The sequence below is a fragment of the Salvia splendens genome, chromosome 20 (assembly GCF_004379255.2).
Source record: "Salvia splendens isolate huo1 chromosome 20, SspV2, whole genome shotgun sequence".
NCBI classification, from domain to species: domain Eukaryota; kingdom Viridiplantae; phylum Streptophyta; class Magnoliopsida; order Lamiales; family Lamiaceae; genus Salvia; species Salvia splendens.
This window is the reverse complement of record NC_056051.1, coordinates 7,534,693-7,555,604: the sequence shown is the minus strand read 5'-3', so window position 1 is coordinate 7,555,604 and position 20,912 is coordinate 7,534,693. Positions and strand designations below refer to the sequence as shown.

Here is a 20,912-nt window from a genome sequence, read left to right as displayed (position 1 = left end):
GATCATCCTCCTATATATATATATATATATATATATATAATGTAATGTATATGTGGTGTATAATTGTATAAACAAATGAAATATAGCATATATTCATATATAATGACAAATGGACACAGTATAATGTGTCATGATTTATGCATTTAATTGTTAAGGAACTTTGTTTCAAATTTTGAATGCAGGTATTTGTTAAAAATTGAAAATGGATCGATATTTTAAGAAACTTTCTCCTAGTGTTGCTGCTTCATCTTCATTAGTTAATGGACCTACACTTCTTCAACCTCAAGAGTCATTGAATGAAGATAAACTTGAAGCTGATCCAGAAAATATTCCAAGTGATCCAGGGAAACGACCTGATATAATGAGATATTTGTGAAACTCAATAGAACGGGTGCGTAGAGCTTACTTACTTAAAGGTCCATGTCAACCGCGCGAACATGATTTTCCTCCAAGAACTGATGGAAAGCTACAACGTAAATTTGTCGCGCATTGGTTTGATGAATTCAAAGATTGGTTGGAGTATAGTATTACAAAGGATGCAACATATTGTTTATATTGTTATCTCTTCTCTAGACTCCATGGAAATGGACATGACGCTTTTGTATCTGGAGGATTTACAGCCTGGCCCAAGAAAGAAAGGTTGAGAGATCATGTCGGGGATCATACAAGTGATCATAATAAGTGTAGATTAGCATGTCGAGATTTGATGAATCAAGGTACAACTGTTTTGTGTCTTCGCTATCTTATCAAGCAAGGATTGCCCTTAATAGGAAATGATGAGTACGATGAATCCTTGAATCAAGGTAACTTTCTTAAGCTTTTGAAAGTTGTTGCTTCTTGCAGTGAAGAGATAGATAATGTTGTACTGGAAAATGCTCCTGCAAACCTCAAACTGACATCATCGGATATTCAGAAAGACATCATTAATGCAGCTTCTGTTGAGACAACAAAACTTATTGTAGATGATATGATGATATAGGAGACAACTCTTTCTCCATATTAGTCGATGAGTGCCGAGATGTGTCCGTCAAAGAACAAATGGGTGTTGCGATACAATATGTGGATAAGAATGGATGTCTCAATGAACGTCTTCTTGGTATTGTGCATGTTAGTGATACGGTTGCAACCACACTTGAGAAGGCACTTGATTCTTTGTTATCGACTCATGGTTTAAGTGTATCAAGTTTGAGAGGTCAATGATATGATGGTGCAAGCAACATGAGAGGAGAATTCAATGGGTTGGAAAGTTTGATTCTCAAGAGAAATCCTAGTGCTTATTATGTGTATTGTTTTGCACATCAGCTTCAACAGCAACAATAAAAAACATACAAGTATTGGGTCTTTTTTTAATTCTGTCACCCGTTTGTGTAATATTGTTGGAAGTTCATGTAAGCGCAAAGATGTGCTACGAGAGAGTCAAAGAGCGAAGGTTGTTGAAGGGATTGCAAGTGATGAAATTAATACCGGAAGAGGATTAAATCAAGAGAAGTCATTGACACGACTCGGAGATACTCGTTGGAGTTCGCATTATGGTACTCTCATCAACTTGATGCATTTATTTTCTTCTATTAATGATGTTCTTGAGTATGTTGGGGAGAATGGTTATGAGGATGCACATACGACTGAAGCTTTGGATGTGCAAGAAATTCTAAATCATTTTGAGTTTATCTTTGTGTTGCATCTTATGAGGAAACTCTTGGGAATTACACATGATCTCTCTCAAGTTCTACAAAAGAAGGATCAAGACATTGTTAATGCTATGAATCTTGTCAAAGTAGCAAAAACACGTTTACAAGTAATGAGGGAAAAAGGTTGGGAGGTTTTGCTTACTGAAGTTACAAAGTTTTGTAGAACAAATAAGATTGATGTGCTTGATATGGAAGATGAGTGTGTAGTTAGAGGAAGAGGAAGGCGTAAAATTGAGAAAATAAAAAATCTCCACCATTATCGAGTTGAGTTGTTTTGTTCAGTCATTGATATGCAAGCTCAAGAGTTGAATCACCGTTTTAATGAAGTCAACACAGATTTACTTCTGTGTATGACATGTTTTTATTCTAGAGACTCATTTTCTGCATTTGATTCAGAGAAGCTGCTTCGCCTTGCCAAGTATTATCCATCTGAATTTTCTGAAGTTACTTTGTATGAGCTTGAAAGTCAGTTTGATAACTTTATTTTTGATGTGCGCACAGATAAAAAGTTTTCAAAAGTATCGGGAATTGCAGGTCTTGCTCAGAATATGGTTTCTACAAGGAAACATGAGAATTTTCCGTTGGTTTATTTGTTAATTAAATTGTCATTGCTCTTAACCGTTGCCACTGCTTCAGTAGAAAGAGCTTTTTCAGCAATGAAGCTAGTTAAGACTTCTCTACGGAATCGTATGAGAGACCAGCCATTGAATGATTGCTTAGTTCCTTATATTGAGAAGGATGCGTTTGTTAATGTAACTAATGAAGCTATTATGCAGCGGTTTCAAAAGATGAAAAGTAGAAGAGGAGTGTTATAATATCATTGTATGGAACTAAGTGTTTATAACATTATATTTATATTATGTAATATTATTTATGTTTCATTTTATTATTTGAATTTTGTATTTGTACCCCCATCCATAAAATTCTGGCTTCGTCACTGGGTTGAAGTTTTGTTTTTAGCTAAAAAAGAAATTGATCACTTGCAGTGCGACAACTCAAAATGAAAAATCGATCACTTGTGATGGGACGGATGGAGTATAACTTATTAATTAATGTGACTATATATAAAATTTATTATTTATTAAATAAATATTACTTTCTCCGTTCCATAGTAATGGGGGCGTTTCTTTTTGACACGGAGATTAAGAAAAATTGTGTTAGGTGGGTGAGTAAGTAAAGGAAGAATAAGTGGAAAATGAAAAAGGTACATAGATGAAGAGAAAAAAAAGTAAGATGGAGTAAAGTAGGTGTGGAGAAATGTGTTGACTTTTACTAAAAAAATGAAATGACTCTATTACGATGAAACGTACCAAAATGGTAAAATAACTCTATTACTATGGAATAGATGGAGTACATAATTAGAAAAATGTGTAATTTTAATCTTTCAATTTGTTTCTACGTATTTGTCTTATTATGTAACTTTTTAGTTTATTGTATCATCTTAATCATATTTTAACTAGGTGACGTATTTTTTATGCATCTGTTTATTTTGATTAGGTTCAGTATCTTTTTATTTGTATCTTAATCATATTTTAGATTTTTAGTCTTTGCTTTAGCACTCAATTTTTTTAAAAAAAATGTGTGTATAACATATAGGCAAGCCAACTAATCAATAACTAATAATATTAATAGAATTATTTAGGTTTTAATTTGTTATCTTCTTCTTCTTTCACAAGACGTCTGCGTCTGCTCTTGGTAAATAAAATGGTTTTAGACTTGAATGCAATAAATCAAAATATGAAAAGTATTTTTGCTATAATTTTAGTACTCTATAAACTTAAAGATATGTATTTTTTCTTAAAAAATCTATAATAGAATTGGTTTTGCAATGATGTTTAAGATATTTTTCTACTGCACTTTAAGTTTTGTATTACTGTTAGAGATGCTCTATATACCAAAAATAGAATTACGTGACAAATAATTGTGGACGAAGTGAAGTGGAGTACAATTTAGATGATATGAATTATATAAAAAAATATGCAATTATTATTGAACAAAATTGCTATAGTCTTTCATTTATCTCACTGTGATACATTTGCTTTTTCTTTTTACAATGTCTTACTGGTCTCTATTCAATTCACAAAATAAATTATAGTATAAAATTTCGTCAAAGAAAGTTCCACTTAAAATGAGATAATTAAGAGCGTTTATGGTCGTGACTCATTTTATTTATGGTCGTGACTCATAACAAAATAAATAAGTAGGAGTAATTCACAACTTGAGTGCTTTGTTTTTAGAATTATAAAAGAACGAATAACATGACTAAGTAGTACTCCCTTCCGAGCATCCACTACGTTGTCCTCCCACCGTCCCTTAACCGTCCCTTAAACTACTATTTGAGGGTCTCACTGTACTTTATTCCTCCATCCCTTAACTAAGGCACGGAACCTGCAACGCTCCGTCCCTTAAATTACTATTCATTCAATTTCATTTTTTATTTTTTTTCCAACCCAATTCAATTAAAACAAACACACTTTATTAAAAAACACACTTTATTAATTAAACACACAACATAATTTAAAAAATTTAATTTTTTTCCATTTATTTTTATTTTTTTTAAATTCGAATTTTGTAAAAAAAATATTTATTGCGTCAGCACGTGACGACGCCCACTCGCGGGCCGGCGAGTGGGCGTCACGCATGACGCCGGGTCGCGCCACGTCGCCTATGCCCGTGGCGAGACGGCCCGTCGCTTGTCTCGGCGACACGAGACGCGGGACGGGGCACGGGACGGGACGGCGAGCTGCAACGCGTCGGGCGACGGACGCCGGCGCGACTCGTAGTGGATGCTCTGAAATTATTTAAAAACTTAATTTTACTTTTTTCTTTTAGTTAGTAAATTGTTTTATCTATGAAATTTCTTTTTGACTTAAAACTTAGATCTTTGGTCTTATACATTAACCACTTTATTATTAGGTCAATTTATAAAAATCATTTAATTTTTACTTCTGTTATACACCTTTCGTTTCTTGTTATTTAATTCACTTCTTTTTATCACGAAACTTTTTTTATCAAACATGAAAATAACTGAATTATCTTAAAACTTATTAAAATAGAAAAATAATTTAACTAACAAAAAATTGAGAAAGTAAAATCATTTTGACACCTCTCAGGATACATATTTTAACAATTATGTGATCACACTTTGATCACCACATGATACAAGAGTATTCCAATGAGGTAAATAAAGCCTAATTATCTTCCCAAACCATGGCTCACCACCACCACCACCATCCGATGATCCCGAACTCGAACTCATGAGCCTCATTTCTTCCCTACCAAAGTCGTAAACACACAACCGACCTTTCACGCACTCGAGCACCATCTCCTTCCCGTCTCTCCGGCTACAAACCGGGACGCAGTGGACAAAATCCACCCTCAAATCGATCCTACATCTCTTCATCCAACATCCCCCTCCCAACTCACTCAGAACCCACACTTCCAACGCATTAACCTCTGCACGGCTCACAAATCCAAGACCCCCCCGCGATCTCAACCAGCCTATCTCCCCACGCCCTCTTCACGGGCAATTGCTTGGTGACAAACTTCTCATCACACACATCCAAGGAAACGAAGCAATCACGCCCCCGCCTAGCTCCTAGTCAGTGCAGTGATCCCCCCACAGACACCAGGTTTTGCCTAATCCGAACCAATTCAAGTGGCTCCTCGATGCTCCTCCATTCCCTTGTCTCAACGCTCAAGATCTCACAACCAACACCCCCCAACACCTCACGGAACAAGTGCACGACTTTGTACGTTTTCGCCTCACTACAAAAGGCTATACTAAATGATTCACATAGGTGATGACATGAAACACCTAATGGAAGATCAACATACTTCCCGGTTATAGGATTCATGAGCACCAATCTCTTCCTCCTCGAATTAAATCCGAGAATCACGCCATCATAGCTTGCTCGAACGCTAACTAAATCATCCACACTCGACTCTACAAAACTACTCCTCAAACCATCCAAACTCAAGAAATGGAAGTAGGCCTTTGGCTTCCCTGCACACCCTCTCGGCCAAAAGGCCATCTGCTGAGATATCAAGACCGTCTCCGACTTTTCAGCATGACTCGACACAAAAATCGAGCTATTGATCAGACCAAACCACTGCTTGCACACAAACTGCAGCCTAAAGAGGGATTCAGCAGGGAGCAACACGAAAATCTGGTTGAGCAAATCATGTGAAATATTGCTTGAATCTCAACCTCTTTGTTCGTATCCCGAGACGCGGTCTCTCCTCGAGCATCAGCCTGCTTCGAGGAAGAGTTTCTCCAGAGAAACTCAGCCACGAGGCGGCTTTGCTTCCGGGCTAAGGCTTCTCTCCACGTGGCGCCTCGTAGGCGCGGCCTGGGGAGCCGCCCGGCGCCCCGTGTCAGCATCCATTGTCGAGTTCAAGGCTGTGAGTAATGCTTTGAAGTATCAAACAACACATGTATAGATAGAGGTGATGGAAACAGAGTTTCTTGTTGGTGCTTGGACAAGAAAATATAAGTATATGCTTTTACCATTGTCCTAAACTCTGTCTCTATGTAATGACAATAGCAATTGACCATTTTGGTGAATTTTATTCAAATTAATCACAAAAATAACCTTTTCTCAAAAACAAACAACCGAATCAAGAATCATCATGAGATATCCATCAAGAATTTTGGATTTTAGTGGGAGAACAGTATCAAGATTCAACATTTTCCCTTTGCTGTGAACAGGAGAAATGATTTTAAATGGATAAATCAATACAATTCCGAATTTGACATATAAAGCGATAATCGGAAAATATAATCTTGATGGAAAAGCAGTCATTTCCTGATTTACATCCAATTATATGCAATAAATTTTAAACAGCGGCATCCCCCGATTTTTGGAAGCTTGTAAATAACACCTGAGAGAAATATTCTTGAAAAGCAGAACTTCTCGAGCTGGAAATTTTATGAAAGTGTGATTGGAGATGAAGAAAAGCAAGAAAAGTAAATTCAATTGTGCCATTTGACAAAAAATGTTGAGTATTCCATTTGGAATGATATAATTAAAATAGGTACTTGGACTTTTAACCATTTTTATCAGGTTGCTTGGAAGGACATTACGTGTTCGATGATATGTCTTAATGTGAAAATGATAGCATAAGAAAAATGAATTCACTCCCATGATAAAACCTTATTATCTCGATGACTATTTCATGCCAACAATATCTCTCTCTCTCTTTAAACTCAATGTAAAGAAAAGGAGAGAAGGAATCTGCAGTATGCCATTTTTACAAAAATATGATGAATATACTTTTACCTGTTACAAAATTTTATATGAAAGTGAAACCATTTCACAAGGCCATTCTAAAATTTTAAAAACCAATTGAAAAAATCATAAAGTTTGGATTTGTGCACTGCTTTTCTACGACAAAAATATTTGATTGTATATATATAATATATTGTTGATGTTTTTTTAAATAAACAATACAATTTTCTTTATTCGTGTATTTGTTTTAGAGAAAAGATTATTTTGTTATTAATTTCAAATAATATTCACTAAAAGTTATAGGTTCGAGTCCACCATAATGTACCTAAGATTTATCTTTATTTGCCAAGTGGTAGCATAGTTAATATTTGACGCCAAATGTACCAAAGACATCTTTCAACATGTGTGTGTTAACCTAGTTGTTAAGTGAATGCCTAAGAGCATCCACAACCGTGCTCTTGCCAGCGGCACGGTTGTGGGCCCGGGCGGTACTATTCATGCCTGCTCTCTGGCAAGAGCACAACACCCACAACTGTGCTCTTCCGCAAGGACGAGCACAACACCCACAACTGAGCACGGTTGTGGGCCCGGGCGGTACTATTCATGCCTGCTCTCTGGCAAGAGCACAACACCCACAACTGTGCTCTTCCGCAAGGACGAGTACAATTAATATAAAATTCAATTAAACAATAACATTTCCATAATATTAAAATCCATTTAAAAACCATAATAAATATTACAAATTACAAATAAAATTAAAAAATACATAATTAAAATCCTAAAAATTAAAAATTACATAATTAAACTCCTTAAAATTAAAAATTACATAATTAAACTCCTAATAAGACTACGCATCCGGCGGGATCAACCCCAATTGTTTTTGGAGACCTTTTATCATGGTCTCGTGTGTTTCAAGTTGCGTGGGGGTCATAGATGACCTATCGACCATATTGAGTTGGCTTAAGAGCATCCACAGCGAGTTGTTCGGGGGTGGAGGTGGCACATAGGGAGCGGGAGCGGCTTCAGGAGTGGCTTCGGGAGTCGAGCCGCGACGACGGTTGGCCGCCGCCTTCTTCCTTCCTTGGGGGCGGCGTTGGGAACCGCTCGATCCGGCGTCGGGGCTACCCAAGTTAGCTCCGGCGAGTTGGCTAGCCACTTCTTCCGAGCCGGAGTCGGATAGGGCTACCGACCTTGATCGTTTGGAGGAGCCGCTAGAGGAGGATGTTATGCCTCCCTTATACTTCGGGTGCGTCCGCGTCTCCTGCCAAACGTTAAGATATTTGAACGACTTACCGTTCATGGATTGGTAGGTGCTCAGCGCGGCGGTGATGATGTCGACCTCGCTTCGGCCGCTCCCGACATTCCGGGACTAGGTACGGACGGTAGCCACCCGGAGCGGCCGAATCTTGGGTTTGAAGAGGGGTCGAATATTCCGTTTCCGGACTAGGAAACGGTTGTGAACCGAACCATTCGGGGTTCCAACCGTGGGAGCCCGAAGGGTTATCGTCTTGGCCGGACATAGTGATGTTGTAGGGTATGAGAGAATGAAGATGAAAATGGATATGAGAGAATGGATATTGGAGAATGATGATGAGAGTTGTGTAGTTTGATGTGAATTTTTGGGGTGAAATTGGGGGTATTTATAGATGAAAGTGTGTATTTTTGGGGTAAAAAAAATGAAATTTTTTTTTAAAAAGGTGTAAAAAACGGTTATAAACGGATATATTATTTTGGGGAAGTGAAATTTTTTTTTTTATTTTTTATCGGTTTTTTAATAAAAAACCGATTTTTTTTTAAAAAAATATAAAAATGTTTAAATGCAACGGTCGAGCCGTTGACGAATGGGAGCGCGCCACGTGTGCGTCCGCTGGCACGGACGTGCTCGATACATCGAGCTGCGCCGTGCCAGCGGCGCGAGCGCAGCGGCGGCGGATGGCGTCCGTGCCAGCGGCGCGGACGGCGGTGGCGACGGACGCCACCGCTGCGCATGCTCTAAAGCCAAAGGCAGTTCAAGTCAATTATGACACTACCTTTAAGAATGACTCCCTCAGTTCCATTCCAAGGTTAATGTCATACTTTATTTTTTAGTTTTCCTTCAAGTCATACGATCCATTTATTTGTTGAACTATTTACTCTTTTAGGTTTCCTCCAAGTCATACGATCCATTTATTTGTTGAACTATTTACTCGATCGCATACATAATGACCCCTCTAACGGAGGGACACAGTCAATTTTTGGAAAAGCTTATTGTCAACCTCTGAATCTATCAAATTCAGAAGAGAAAAACTTGCATCAATACCACAATTTCTCAGATCATCTCCACATAGTACTCAATTTCCAATTTCCATCAAGAATGGAAATAAAATGTCACTTCCAAAATTCCTCTGTTTCATAGGTCTAATCTAGATTTGTAATATTGATAATTTGTCTGAAACAGTTAGTTACTGTCTTCTTCGGCCAACCTTCTATACAAAACTCTAATTCCATCTGCTCCATTTAAAAAAAATGCTTTCAACTAAAGGAAATAGCATAACGAGTTACTCTGTTCTTGCACGCTTCGATTGGGCATCCTTCATCCAATCCACACATTCTTCTGTAGATCCAGAGGGATGTGCGAGCTGCCACTGGAGCAGTTTTTGTTGCTGACGAGAAGGGGACATGGAAAAAAGTCATTAGCTTGCATAATACACCACAAGGAATTGGATTAAATAAAAACCAATTTTAAACTAAACTAGGAAACATTTTCAGTCCTTAGATCGTGAAAAAGAGTATCTTCGATAATTTGTGGTCTTGGGTTCAATAACTCATTAGGGGACGAAAACTCCATTTTCTTGGATTCTCTCATTTTCCATAGCGAATTCACCATGTTTCACAGTTTGTAGTTTAAACATATCAAACGACAGAGCGTTTTACCCATTCTTTAATGATAGGCCCTCCCGATTTTATCTGCAATATATCCATGATTCGTTTACCATCCACTAGTGGCTTCAGCTCCCAAACTTTGTCGAGTCCTGCATCGAAAGATGCAAAAATTTCAAAATAATTTGAAGGGACGAAAATTTGTCTACGAATGGATAAAATAGTTTAGAAGAAAAGAATTTACCCATGTCAAGAATTGCATTCTCTACCCTGCTATATAGTGCCATTCTATCGTTCAATTCTGCATCCTTGTTTGAAGAATTTTCACTCAAACCGATATCTTGGGGGTGTAAGAGCAACGCAAGCACCAGAGAAGGACGCCAAAATTCCTTGATCTCGCGAAGTAGCAACCCTAAGCATCATAAATTTGATCATGTGATTGAAATCCACATAATTAGATGTTTATCTCTTCATTTGAATTATTTCAAAAACATGCACCATGGATAAATATAAAGAATGACAAAGAATGAGGCTTGAAAATGAGAGATCATCTCACCGGTCAATATCCTGCGTTTTGATGGGAGTGGAACGTCGATAGTAATTCTTTTCTCGTTTCCTTCAAGTGTTTGTAAATTCTCATCAGATATGATCAAAGGGATCAAGGACAAGAAATTTTCTGCTGCGAGATGCATGCTAAAAACCTGCACCGAGACAATTGCGATTCATGTAATGTTAAAAATCTTTTAAGTGATTCAAAATAATTAGAGAAAATAACACCATACCGTTTCCGCATCACTAGCCTTCAGCTTGAGAGAACTGCGAAAAATGTAGCTAACAACCGGAATCTGTTTAAAAGATGGAAAAATTATTAGAAATACAGCACCCAACCCAATTAAGAAACTGAGTTATACACACACGAGTTTAACTTATTTTACCTTCTTCCCTTTCTTTTCCTCGTAAACAGACTTTCTCAATGGCAGAAGCAATGCAGCATATAAGCACAGCCGCAACTGGTTGTCCTAAAACATTAAAAAAAAAAGACATCAAATACATAAAGGAAAAATAATTAATTGTTTGACTATCATCCCTCGCTTCTTAGAAGCTTAGCAGTTCCAACAAATTTTAACAATAATGTAAATTCATCTTCTTATAAATTGAATACTCACAACGATCGAAGAGGTCCCGATTAATTGCAAAAGCCTCCACGCCGAATCCATGTAAGCAACACAAAGCCTAGTCATATAACATAAACCGATAAATACAACTCCAAGGGATAATAAATAATACTGTAAATGAATAATATGTAAAATGTCCCACCAAAAAATTAATAATTTTAATTTTATTACGATATAATCAATCATAATTATTTGACAAAAGTTGGAATATATACAATAATAATGTACTCTATTTTTTAATTTATCAATCCTAATAATCTATTTTTATAATAATAGAAGTGGCATTAAATCCTAAAAATAACCCTTGATAATAAGTACAAAATTCAACCAAACAAAACTGAAATTAAAGAAAAAACATAGTACTCCCTCCGTCCCCAAAGAATATGCACATTGGGGTCGGCACGGGTTTTAATGTAAAATTGGTGAAGTAGGAGAGAGGTAGAGTGAAAAGGTAAATAAAATATTGTTAGTGGATAATGGGTCCCACCTCATTAGAGAGAAAATACTTTCCAAAATTAGAAAGTGCATATTCTTGTGGGACGGACTAAAAAGGAAAAAGTGCATATTCTTGAGGGACGGAGGAAGTATTAAATTAATATATGAAAAAAATGAAAGGGGTATAGGAGTTAGACACAAAAAGTGGAGCACTTAGAAGGCTGTGATTAAGGATATTACCTCTCGCATCCTTCTGGGGTCGGAGGCTCCGCTTTAGGTGGTAGACTAAATACAGCCCAAAACAGCTGCAGCTCGGATATATGGAGCATCGCCTTCACAGGTTCATTGCCAGACATCATAAGATCAATCTGTGTAATGCGAAAGAAGAGAGACAATAATGGAGCTTTAGTTCTGAACTTCTGATAAGCAATAAAAGATGCATGTTAAAGTATACCTCATGGCCAACTCGCTCTCTGCTAATTTTGTCGGCAATGGCAGCTATGACATCATCATCTGCAGCAGCTTTTTTCAGTTCTTCATCGAGCAAGAATCCAAACCGTGCACCTAAAATCGGGGCAAATCCTAACATATTAAGTGCTGATTATGTACGAAAGAGGAGGTGAGAAGAAGTTTTCTGTGGCCTACCAAACCGTATAGCTCGTAGAACTCGTAGGGGATCATCTAAAAACGTTTGCTTTGGAGGCAACGGGGTTACAATCTTCCCAGATTTCAAGTGTTTGATGCCTACAAACGGTTAATGAAAGAAACACTTAATCAACGAGGCATTAGTGATGGAAGTCATACTAACAATATCAGGTCGGAAGAATATACTCGTACGCCTCAATATAACTTTTGGGCACACATATTAAGAAAATAGTGTTTTTCCTGTAAAATAGTATGGTACACTAGATTCAAGTAACTTTTCTGTGTGACTGTGTAACAAAGTTTCCTTTTTAGAATGAGCCATTTTTAGTGGGACGGACTAAAAAGGGCAAACATAACTTGGTAGTATTACCTTTCTCCGTAAAATCTTCAACTGAACTTGTATTGATGTTGTAGAACAAGCTGTTATATAGCAAGTCGGGAAACCCAAAAAAAATCAAGAGGGAAACATTATACAGATATCATAGGAATACACATGAGATGCATTCGAAATGGGAGTGTTTGGACAAGTACCTATTGATCGTTAAATCCCTCCGATAAGCATCCTCTTTAGCAGTGCCAAACCTCTGTAAAAAATACCATTTACTTACAATTTTCATCTTTGATACTATATTAAACACCTCCCTATTGATAAAGCACGTACCATTGTTGGGATACGGCTATTCTCACTGTAGTCTTCAGCTCTCAAGTTGACAAAGTCGATCCATACATCAAAAAGACGCATCCTTGCTGTTTCCAAATGTTTCGACTGATCCGGATTGCTGCCATTATCGTGGAAATGCACCATTAGGCTAACTTGCGCAATACCAAACTTTTTCATGTGGGGATTTCAATGTGAAAGAAAAGGAAAAAGGTTTCGAGCCATACGATTGCGTATTCCAAGGATAATATGAACAAATGAGTTCTAAATTAATTATCCAATCAACTTAAATGGCAGATTAGCCTATATTATTTCTATCTATCAAGCTAGTCAATGTAGACACTCCATTTATACATAAAATCGAAATTAAGCGAATGTGTTAAGAACTTAGCCAGATAATGAACAGAGAAATGTACCATTGAATCACACCAATTCCATGAGTCTCTACGCCTTCAGACGACAAGTACTCGTTCACTTTTTCACAAAACTCACGCCCCAGCATATCATCCAATGCAATATCAATATCATAGCAATCTTTCCCCAAGAGCTACATCATCACAAAAAAAAATACTCATTGAAGCATAAAATCAAACATAAAGCGAACAAACAACCAAAAGTGGCCTTTTTCACATTCTTAATAGAAATTATCAGAATTACAGCTGCAATTTATTTCTCACTGACGATCAATCCGCTCATAGACTAACTAAATAATATTTACACAAAAACAAATTATCGATTCCTCTCCCTCATATTTCACCAACGCGAAGAAACTGTGACAGTGTTCAACCCTAGCAATATGCTGAAATCGAGTGATTGAGAGACCTTATCGCGAACCCAACCGCCGGCGACGCGGAGCTGGGTTTGTAGTTTGAAGTGGCGGAGGACCTGCAGTAGACGGTCGAATATCTCCCTCTCCTTCGGCGTCAGATCAATTCGGTCCTTCACGTGAACGGACGGCGGCGATGTGCACATTGTTGCTGCTCCCGCGCTCCTCGAGAAGCTTAGACTAACGCGGAATTGACTAAAACGCAGCTGCTGGAGCTGTGAATTATGGCGCCGGAGCAGGGATTGGGCGGAGAGAGGCGGGAATTTGAAGCGGTTTAAGGAGAATGAGAAAAGGGCTGCGGAATTTAGCAGTTTCATTATTCGAATAATAATTAGTCTTGGGAAAATCGGGTTTATGGGGCACTTTACACTAAATATTACGTAAATGTACCCATTTTGTTATCTATTCCACAAATGGGAAAAACGCCAACCACATTGGCGTTTCTATTAGTAAAAACGCCAACCTCATTGGCGTTTATCTTCGCGTCGTATTGGAGGTGTATTTTCGCCAAATACAGCGGCGGTAAAAAACGCCAACTTCATTGGCGTGTTTTAAGCTAAAACGTCAATGTAGTTGGCGTGTTTAATTAATAAAACGCCAATGCAGTAGGCGTATTTACTAATAAAAACGCCACTGAGGTTGGCGTGTTATTCTTAAAAACGCCAATTTGAGCGGCGTGTTTCTGTTGAACCATATCCTTATCAGATCTCCCCCAACATCGCGACCCTAAACACTTTCCCTCCCCAAAACGCGAAAACCCTTCCCAAACGCATAAAAACCTTTCGCTCGGGTCGACCCGGTGGTGGATTTAAGCGTGGATATTTTGAATTTGGCTAATTCTTTCAACCATTAGTCCTTCTAATCGGTTAGTCTATCAAATTTTAGACTCATTCTTCTAAACATTAGTCTTCCAATATTTGATTGATTGTTGTGATAATATATATTGTAGTGTAATTAATATAATAGTTTGACCAATTATTATGGGTACACTAATATTTTGATGGATTATTATGATAGTATATATTTTAATGGAAATATTTTGACCAATTGTTATGCTATTATATGTTATAGTATATTTTATGGATTGTTATGATAATACATATTGTAGTGTATTTAATAGAATTATTTTGTCAATTTTTTGGCCGACTCTACATAATGATGAATGTAAAAATAATACATATTTATTTGTGTTTTACATTATTGCAGATAGTATGACGTGGTGTGTCAATTTATATTGGGGTGGAAAGATAATTCCCGGAGCAGTTATTTCGTATGATCCTCCTTTTGCTAAAGGATTCATTATGTTGGATGAAACAATTTCGTACGATGACCTTGTGGAAAAAATTTGTGAAAGGATGGGGATAAGCATATATGAAAACAATATTCAAATAATATGGAAACGTACTATATGCTTTGGATCCGGAGTCACGTTTATAGGTGTTCAACTAGAAGAAGTATGCATGCAACTAATGTTTAGTGAGAGTATGGTTATTGGAGGTGTAATTGAATTATATGTTGAGTATTCGGCAATTACTCAACATCATAGTCATCATGTCATAAGTTATGATGCTGGTACGTCAACGAGAGCCCAAGAACCATATTTTGCTGCAACACAAGATTTTGATGTTGGTACGTCTACGAGAGCCGAAGAACCATATTTAGCTGCAACACAAGATTTTGAAGCTGGAGGCGTGCATTTAGGGGATCGTGACAATTGTGATGTGGTGGAGGACATAATAGGTCCTGATAAAGCCGACTTTCTTGATCCACAATCACCTTATAATTCTGAAGATTCCGACACGGTTAGTACAGACTCAGATGGTGATCCGTCGGATGATGAACAATTTGTTGCTTCAAGACCATCCATTCCACTTGGAGAAACAGCAGTTGGAGAAACATCAGTTGGTGGAAGGGCAGTTGGAGGAAGAGTAGTTCCACAGTTCCCACAGCCTGGAATCAACTACTTTCGCACCTTACCAGGTCCATATGATAGTTTTGATCCCAAAAACTTTGAGCGTGATGATCCCAGTGTGCATTATTGGAGTGAAAAGGATCCTACCAATGTCGGTTTGCATACTAAATTTAGAACGAAGTTGGAATTGAAGGCAGCTGTGACTCATTGGCATTTGGAAAAAATCCGACAATATACAGTTGTTGAAAGTAAAGGAAAGAGATGGCATGCAGTTTGTAAGTGGCCACAGGGAAATCCGAAAGATACGTCCTTACCTAAATGTTTGTGGGAGTGCCGAGCAACACTGAGGAAGCATGATGAACACTGGCAAATTAGAGTGTTCAGCACTGCTCATACTTGCATGGGGGATCGTAACTATAATGGCCACGCTAATCTTTCGTCGGGTATGATAGCGTTGAGTGTTCGCCATCAGATAGAAAACGATCCTTGCTACAAGGTAAAAGCAATTGTGGCGGATATTGAAAATAGATTTCATGTCAAAGTTAGTTACAAGAAAGCATGGTATGCTCGGAGGACAGCGATTGAGCTTGTATACGGTGGATGGGAGTGGTCGTTCAAAGTTTTACCAGCTTATTTGAATGAAGTGCAAAGACAAAATCCTGGCACAATTGTGGAATGGATGCACGATGACATATTAAGCAATGGTATGAACAAGGTATTCAAGTACGTATTCTGGGCTTTTGGACCAGCTGTGGAGGCTTTTCAACTATGCAAACCAGTTTTAACGGTTGATGGAACTCATCTACGTGGACGATGTCGAGGTAAAATTCTTATTGCCGTTGGATTTGATGCTAATAAGAAATGTTTGCCTGTTGCATATGCCATTGTTGATGAGGAAACCAAAGAAAGTTGGAATTGGTTTATGGAACGCATTAGACTTCATGTAGCAAAGCATGAAATATGTGTCATATCTGATAGGCATGTGGGAATCATAGATGCAATGAATTCTCCCATATGGAAAGAAGAACCCAATGTGGGTCATCACAGATTTTGCTTGGTACATGTTAGAAAGAATGTTTTGCAGAATCACAAAGGTATCATGGTCAAAAGACTTGTTTGGAAAATTGGTATTGCTACCAAGAAGCGCAAGTTTAAGATCAGACGTCGTTTACTTCGAAACGTCAACAACGAGGCTTTGCAGTACCTTGATGCCGTGGAGTTAGAAAAATGGAATCTGGCGTATGACAAACACAAAAGATGGGGTGAGGTTTCCACTAATATGGTGGAATCTTACAACAATGTGTTGAGAGGCGCAAGACAACTCCCAATTAAAGCTTGCATTGATATGATATTCTGGAGGACAATAGAATGGTTCAATGACCGGTCAATTGCATCAACACAGTGTGCCACACCACTTACCCCGTGGGCGCATGAAAAGGTGTGCAAAAATGATGCAAAAGGTCAATTGCATAATGTGAGAGCACCCAACACAATTGCAGGGCATTATGTGGTTCGAACAAAGCGTCGAATTGGTGGAAAGGGCGCTAATAAGTGGAAGGTAAAGTACTTGGACTCGCACTGCAAATGTCAAAAGTGGCAGATGTGGAGACTTCCATGTTCACATGCAGCGGCAGTTGCGCGTTTTAGAAACGACAACATGCTGTCGCTTGTTGATCCCGTATACCGCACAAGTGTTTGGGTACACCAATATTCTACGGTGTTCAATCCACCTAGACACCAAGATTATTGGGCCGTGCCTGAATGGACTTTGCAATGTTCACGAGCTCAGTTAATGCCTAAAAGTCGCGGTCGATACCGTACTACTAGGATTCCTAATCAGATGGATGTCCGTGAAGCTGACCAGCCACGAGCCCGACGCCGATGTAAACATTGCCGTCAACCAGGTCACGACAGGCGCAACTGCCCGAATGCTCATTCAAGGATGGATACTCAGTTGGTAGATGATGCCGCTGACGATTTTATGCATCCACCTCCACCAAGGATGGATACTCAGTTGATAGATGATGCCGCTGACGATTCTTTGCCTCCACCTCCACCAAGATATGCAGTTCGAGGTCATCATTCTGTCAGTCACACTGATGATGTCGATCACGATTTTATGCCTCCACCTCCACCAAGATCTGCAGTTCGAGGTCGTCACTCTGTCAGCCACACTGGTGGTACAGGCGAACACATCGGTCTCAGTGATGTCCCACATTCTCCACCTCGGTCTTCTGTGCGAGACGAATATTTTGGGGTTGATTTAGAGAATGTCGTTGTGCGAGAGACTCCTCCGTCTAGACTCTCAACCGCCAGAATCGGGAAGGAGATCCGTAGCTTTTTTACGCGGAAAAGGCGAGACAATTGAACGTATGCATTGTGTAATATTGGATTTCTGTATTTAGCAAGATTTGGACTAATGTATAGGGTAATATTTGTATGTACTTATATATTGAATAATGATGAAATGATTAAAAAGGAGCGTTTTTTATAGGACACGCCGATGTGAGTGGCGTGTTTAAAGAGACGCCTACTTAATTGGCGTCTTTTCACTTTAAAACGCCAACGTGAATGGCGTGTTATTGCTGAAACACGCCAACGGGACTGGCGTGTTTGTTCAGAATGTCCGCTTTCGGCGTAGAAAAAACGAGCAAAGAAAAAACTAACTTAAAAACGCCAAAGAAAAAACGGGGACATCACTGAGGCCAATATCTTCTCCGGTACCACCGGTATGGCTAATAGAATGACGGCCTCGAAGTGCAGAGCTCGGCGGAGGTGGTTCCTCAAAATCGTCATCGGAGTTGTGTACGAACTGAGATGACGACTCTCCGCGGGTGGTTTTCTGCTTGGTTCGTCGTTTTGCCTTTTGCCTTATGGGTACGTCCACGTCCATTGCAGAGCGCTGCGAAGGAGGATAGTCCATCAGCTGAGGCTCCCCGGATATCTGCAGTCCTTCTTCAACCATCCTCGAAATGGTTTCCATATCCGGACAGAAATGTCCTGTCGCAGCTCGGCCACTTAGAAAGTGGCGTATATTGTGAAGCGTCTCCACCTACAATTTTTTAAAGTTAAGTACATATCATAATATGAATTTAAATAAGTAATCAGGGTTTAGTTAAGTATAAATAATGTACCGTAAAGTTATGAGAAGATGCCGTTTCGTGGAATCCCTGTTCAGCATGCACGCCGGGTTTGGTTAAATACACCACAGTGATCTGGCGAAACCAATTCATATATTCTTCCGTTGCAACAGGCTCAGTACTGTCCTCCAGATCAGTCCATATCGTAAAGTGTCTGTTGTCCCACTCCTGTATATAATTGGCGTGCCATTGAACCCAATTCCGACCAGCTTTTCCACGACGATCCTGTTTCAAAAAATCAGAACCGTGGAACCGGGGGAGATCCGGGATATACGGTTGGACAATCCTGAATTGGCGCAACACTCGGTGTGGCAGGTGTGGCTCAGCCAGATTCCAACAAATAAGCGTTGTGATCGACATCCATATAGGACGACCGGCATCACAACTTTCTGGCAACTCCCGGTGGAGATAAGGCCTCCAAATAAACTACATGTGATACAAATTTTTCAAAATAATTTCCATAAAAACAAAAAACAAAAAACCAAAAACATTTTATAAATATATGAAGTACCTGATTAGGATGCATCATGGAGAACTGATCTCGGAAATTTTCAACACAATGTCCGGGTGCTTTTACATATGACGCCGGGCCATTCCATCTAAAAAATTTAAATTATGAGCGAAGAACACGAAAATTGATGAACATTAAGTTTAAAAACGCAATTAATGAACAACTTACGCGCTTGCACATGGTAGATAGTCTGTATGCACGGGATCTAGCATCCTCGGTCTAATATTTGGGATTCTCTCCCAAGCCCAAAGTTGTAATAGAGTTAAGGCTCCCCCTACATCCGTCCTCTTACCAACGGCCGCTTCACACAAATTGTGGTACAAGCAAGCAAGCGTCGCCCCACCCCAACTACATGTAGAACACCGTTCTATATCCATGAAAAAGTGTAGGTAGAAGAACGGAATTTTATTTCCGGTGGCGTTGGGGATCATCAGACCACCAAGTAATAGCAGACAATAGATACGAGCCCGCTGAGCATATATGTAGTGTTCGTGGTCATCAGACAGCTCAATCCTCAATTGGCGCGATAAGCTCGTCTGCTTAAAAGCCATTTCCTTCAACTCGGATGCTTCCGGTATGAATCCTAGAAAATCCATACACCTGTCTGTCCAATATCCCGCGTCCGTCGGGGGGATGTAAGTTGTCAGAGCCTCTCCATCAACTTTCAGGCCCCATAAGACCTCCACGTCTTCCAGTGTCACAGTCGCTTCACCGACTGGAAAGTGAAACGTGTGAGTCTCTGGCCTCCAACGTTCAATCAGAGCTGTGATAAGATGGTGGTCAATTTCTTTTGGTTTACCACACCTTAACATACCCCCAAACCCCATCTGGTCCACTATTGCCAAGACATGTTGCTGGATGGGAACATCCCAAATTTTTCCTTCAAATCGTCGGCAGCGTACATCTTCGGATGGAACTCCTGCCCATATGTTGTTAGAGACGTGTTGTCTCTGAAAATATAATACAGATGGATCCGCAGGACCACATGCAAGCCGACGACGAGAGGTTGAAGATGATGCCATAATTTACCTACATAATTCAAATTCAACAATAACCAACCATAACATTTAATCCAATTTCATAAACCAAATTCAACAATAACCAACCATAAACCATTTCAATAATTAGATACAATTTAATCCAATATCACAAAATTGAACACCAACATCAAATAAGCAAGTTACACAACATTGCACATTCAAAATCATAAACCAATTCACCTACACAAAATTAACAATTTCAATTAACAATTCGCCCAACCTACCAATTTCAATTTTGCCTAACCTAACATTTTCAATTTGTCCAATTTCAATTTGACAAACCTAACAATATAAACAAATTTAACAATCTAAACTAATCAACCAAAACCCACATAAATCAAAACAATTTGCCCAATTTTTTAGCTATAAAAACCCTAGGGTTTAGGCTTATAATCAAATTTATACACAAATTAACTTAAACCCAACACAATCCAACATAATAATCAACAATAATATCATTCAACCAATCCAAAATGCATAATATTTCTACTCAATTCACAACCCATTACAAACCCTAGCTATCCACCAATTACTATAATTATGTAAAAGGTAAGCATACTAACCGAATAAAATAGATGAATTTGGGGGAGAATAGCACCGATTGATGAATGTAGGCCGAAATCACGGAGAGAAGGCGCGCAGCTGGAGAAATCGCGAAGGCTGTGTGTTGTGAGGTTTTCGCGATTTGGGGGAGGAACGACTGGTATATCAGTCTGATTAAACACGCCACTCAGGTTGGCGTTTTTCATGATTAAGTAAATACGCCACTCCGGTTGGCGTCTTTTACAAAAC

The 20,912-nt window shown here is 38.8% G+C and overlaps 3 protein-coding genes across 3 annotated transcripts; 1 reads left to right on the top strand and 2 right to left on the bottom strand.

Annotated features, from left to right (window-relative positions):
* Positions 1 to 1,038: 1,038 nt before the first annotated feature.
* Positions 1,039 to 2,503, top strand: LOC121781402. The gene is made up of 2 exons (XM_042179151.1): positions 1,039 to 1,154; positions 1,303 to 2,503. Exons 1-2 carry the CDS (start codon positions 1,039 to 1,041, stop codon positions 2,501 to 2,503), a joined length of 1,317 nt encoding a protein of 438 aa, XP_042035085.1.
* Positions 2,504 to 5,290: 2,787 nt separating this feature from the next.
* LOC121781401 (putative F-box only protein 15) lies at positions 5,291 to 6,072 on the bottom strand. Its single transcript, XM_042179150.1, has 2 exons — positions 5,899 to 6,072; positions 5,291 to 5,857 (listed from the first exon to the last, which is right to left on the bottom strand). The coding sequence occupies exons 1-2, from the start codon at positions 6,070 to 6,072 to the stop codon at positions 5,291 to 5,293; spliced, it is 741 nt and encodes a 246-aa protein (XP_042035084.1).
* Positions 6,073 to 9,246: 3,174 nt separating this feature from the next.
* Positions 9,247 to 13,834, bottom strand: LOC121781400 (tRNA nucleotidyltransferase cca2-like). Its single transcript, XM_042179149.1, has 15 exons — positions 13,514 to 13,834; positions 13,108 to 13,238; positions 12,695 to 12,812; positions 12,565 to 12,617; positions 12,404 to 12,453; positions 12,034 to 12,132; positions 11,843 to 11,952; positions 11,629 to 11,756; positions 10,945 to 11,011; positions 10,714 to 10,797; positions 10,561 to 10,623; positions 10,335 to 10,479; positions 10,023 to 10,190; positions 9,833 to 9,930; positions 9,247 to 9,561 (listed from the first exon to the last, which is right to left on the bottom strand). The coding sequence occupies exons 1-15, from the start codon at positions 13,832 to 13,834 to the stop codon at positions 9,457 to 9,459; spliced, it is 1,740 nt and encodes a 579-aa protein (XP_042035083.1). The 3' UTR covers positions 9,247 to 9,456.
* Between the last annotated feature and the right edge of the window lie 7,078 nt (positions 13,835 to 20,912).

Bases quoted from the DNA above. Each gene is read 5' to 3' on its own strand.
- LOC121781402 (XM_042179151.1), top strand. From the start codon at position 1,039: ATGGGTGTTGCGATACAATATGTGGATAAGAATGGATGTCTCAATGAA. The intron at 1,155-1,302 runs GTTATCGACTCA...TTTGCACATCAG, and splicing joins GAGAAGGCACTTGATTCTTT to CTTCAACAGCAACAATAAAA.
- LOC121781401 (XM_042179150.1), bottom strand. From the start codon at position 6,072: ATGCTGACACGGGGCGCCGGGCGGCTCCCCAGGCCGCGCCTACGAGGC. The intron at 5,858-5,898 runs GTTGAGATTCAA...TTGCTCAACCAG, and splicing joins CTCGGGATACGAACAAAGAG to ATTTTCGTGTTGCTCCCTGC.
- LOC121781400 (XM_042179149.1), bottom strand. From the start codon at position 13,834: ATGAAACTGCTAAATTCCGCAGCCCTTTTCTCATTCTCCTTAAACCGC. The intron at 13,239-13,513 runs GTCTCTCAATCA...GTGATGATGTAG, and splicing joins GCGGTTGGGTTCGCGATAAG to CTCTTGGGGAAAGATTGCTA. The intron at 12,618-12,694 runs GTACGTGCTTTA...TATTTTTTACAG, and splicing joins ATAGCCGTATCCCAACAATG to AGGTTTGGCACTGCTAAAGA.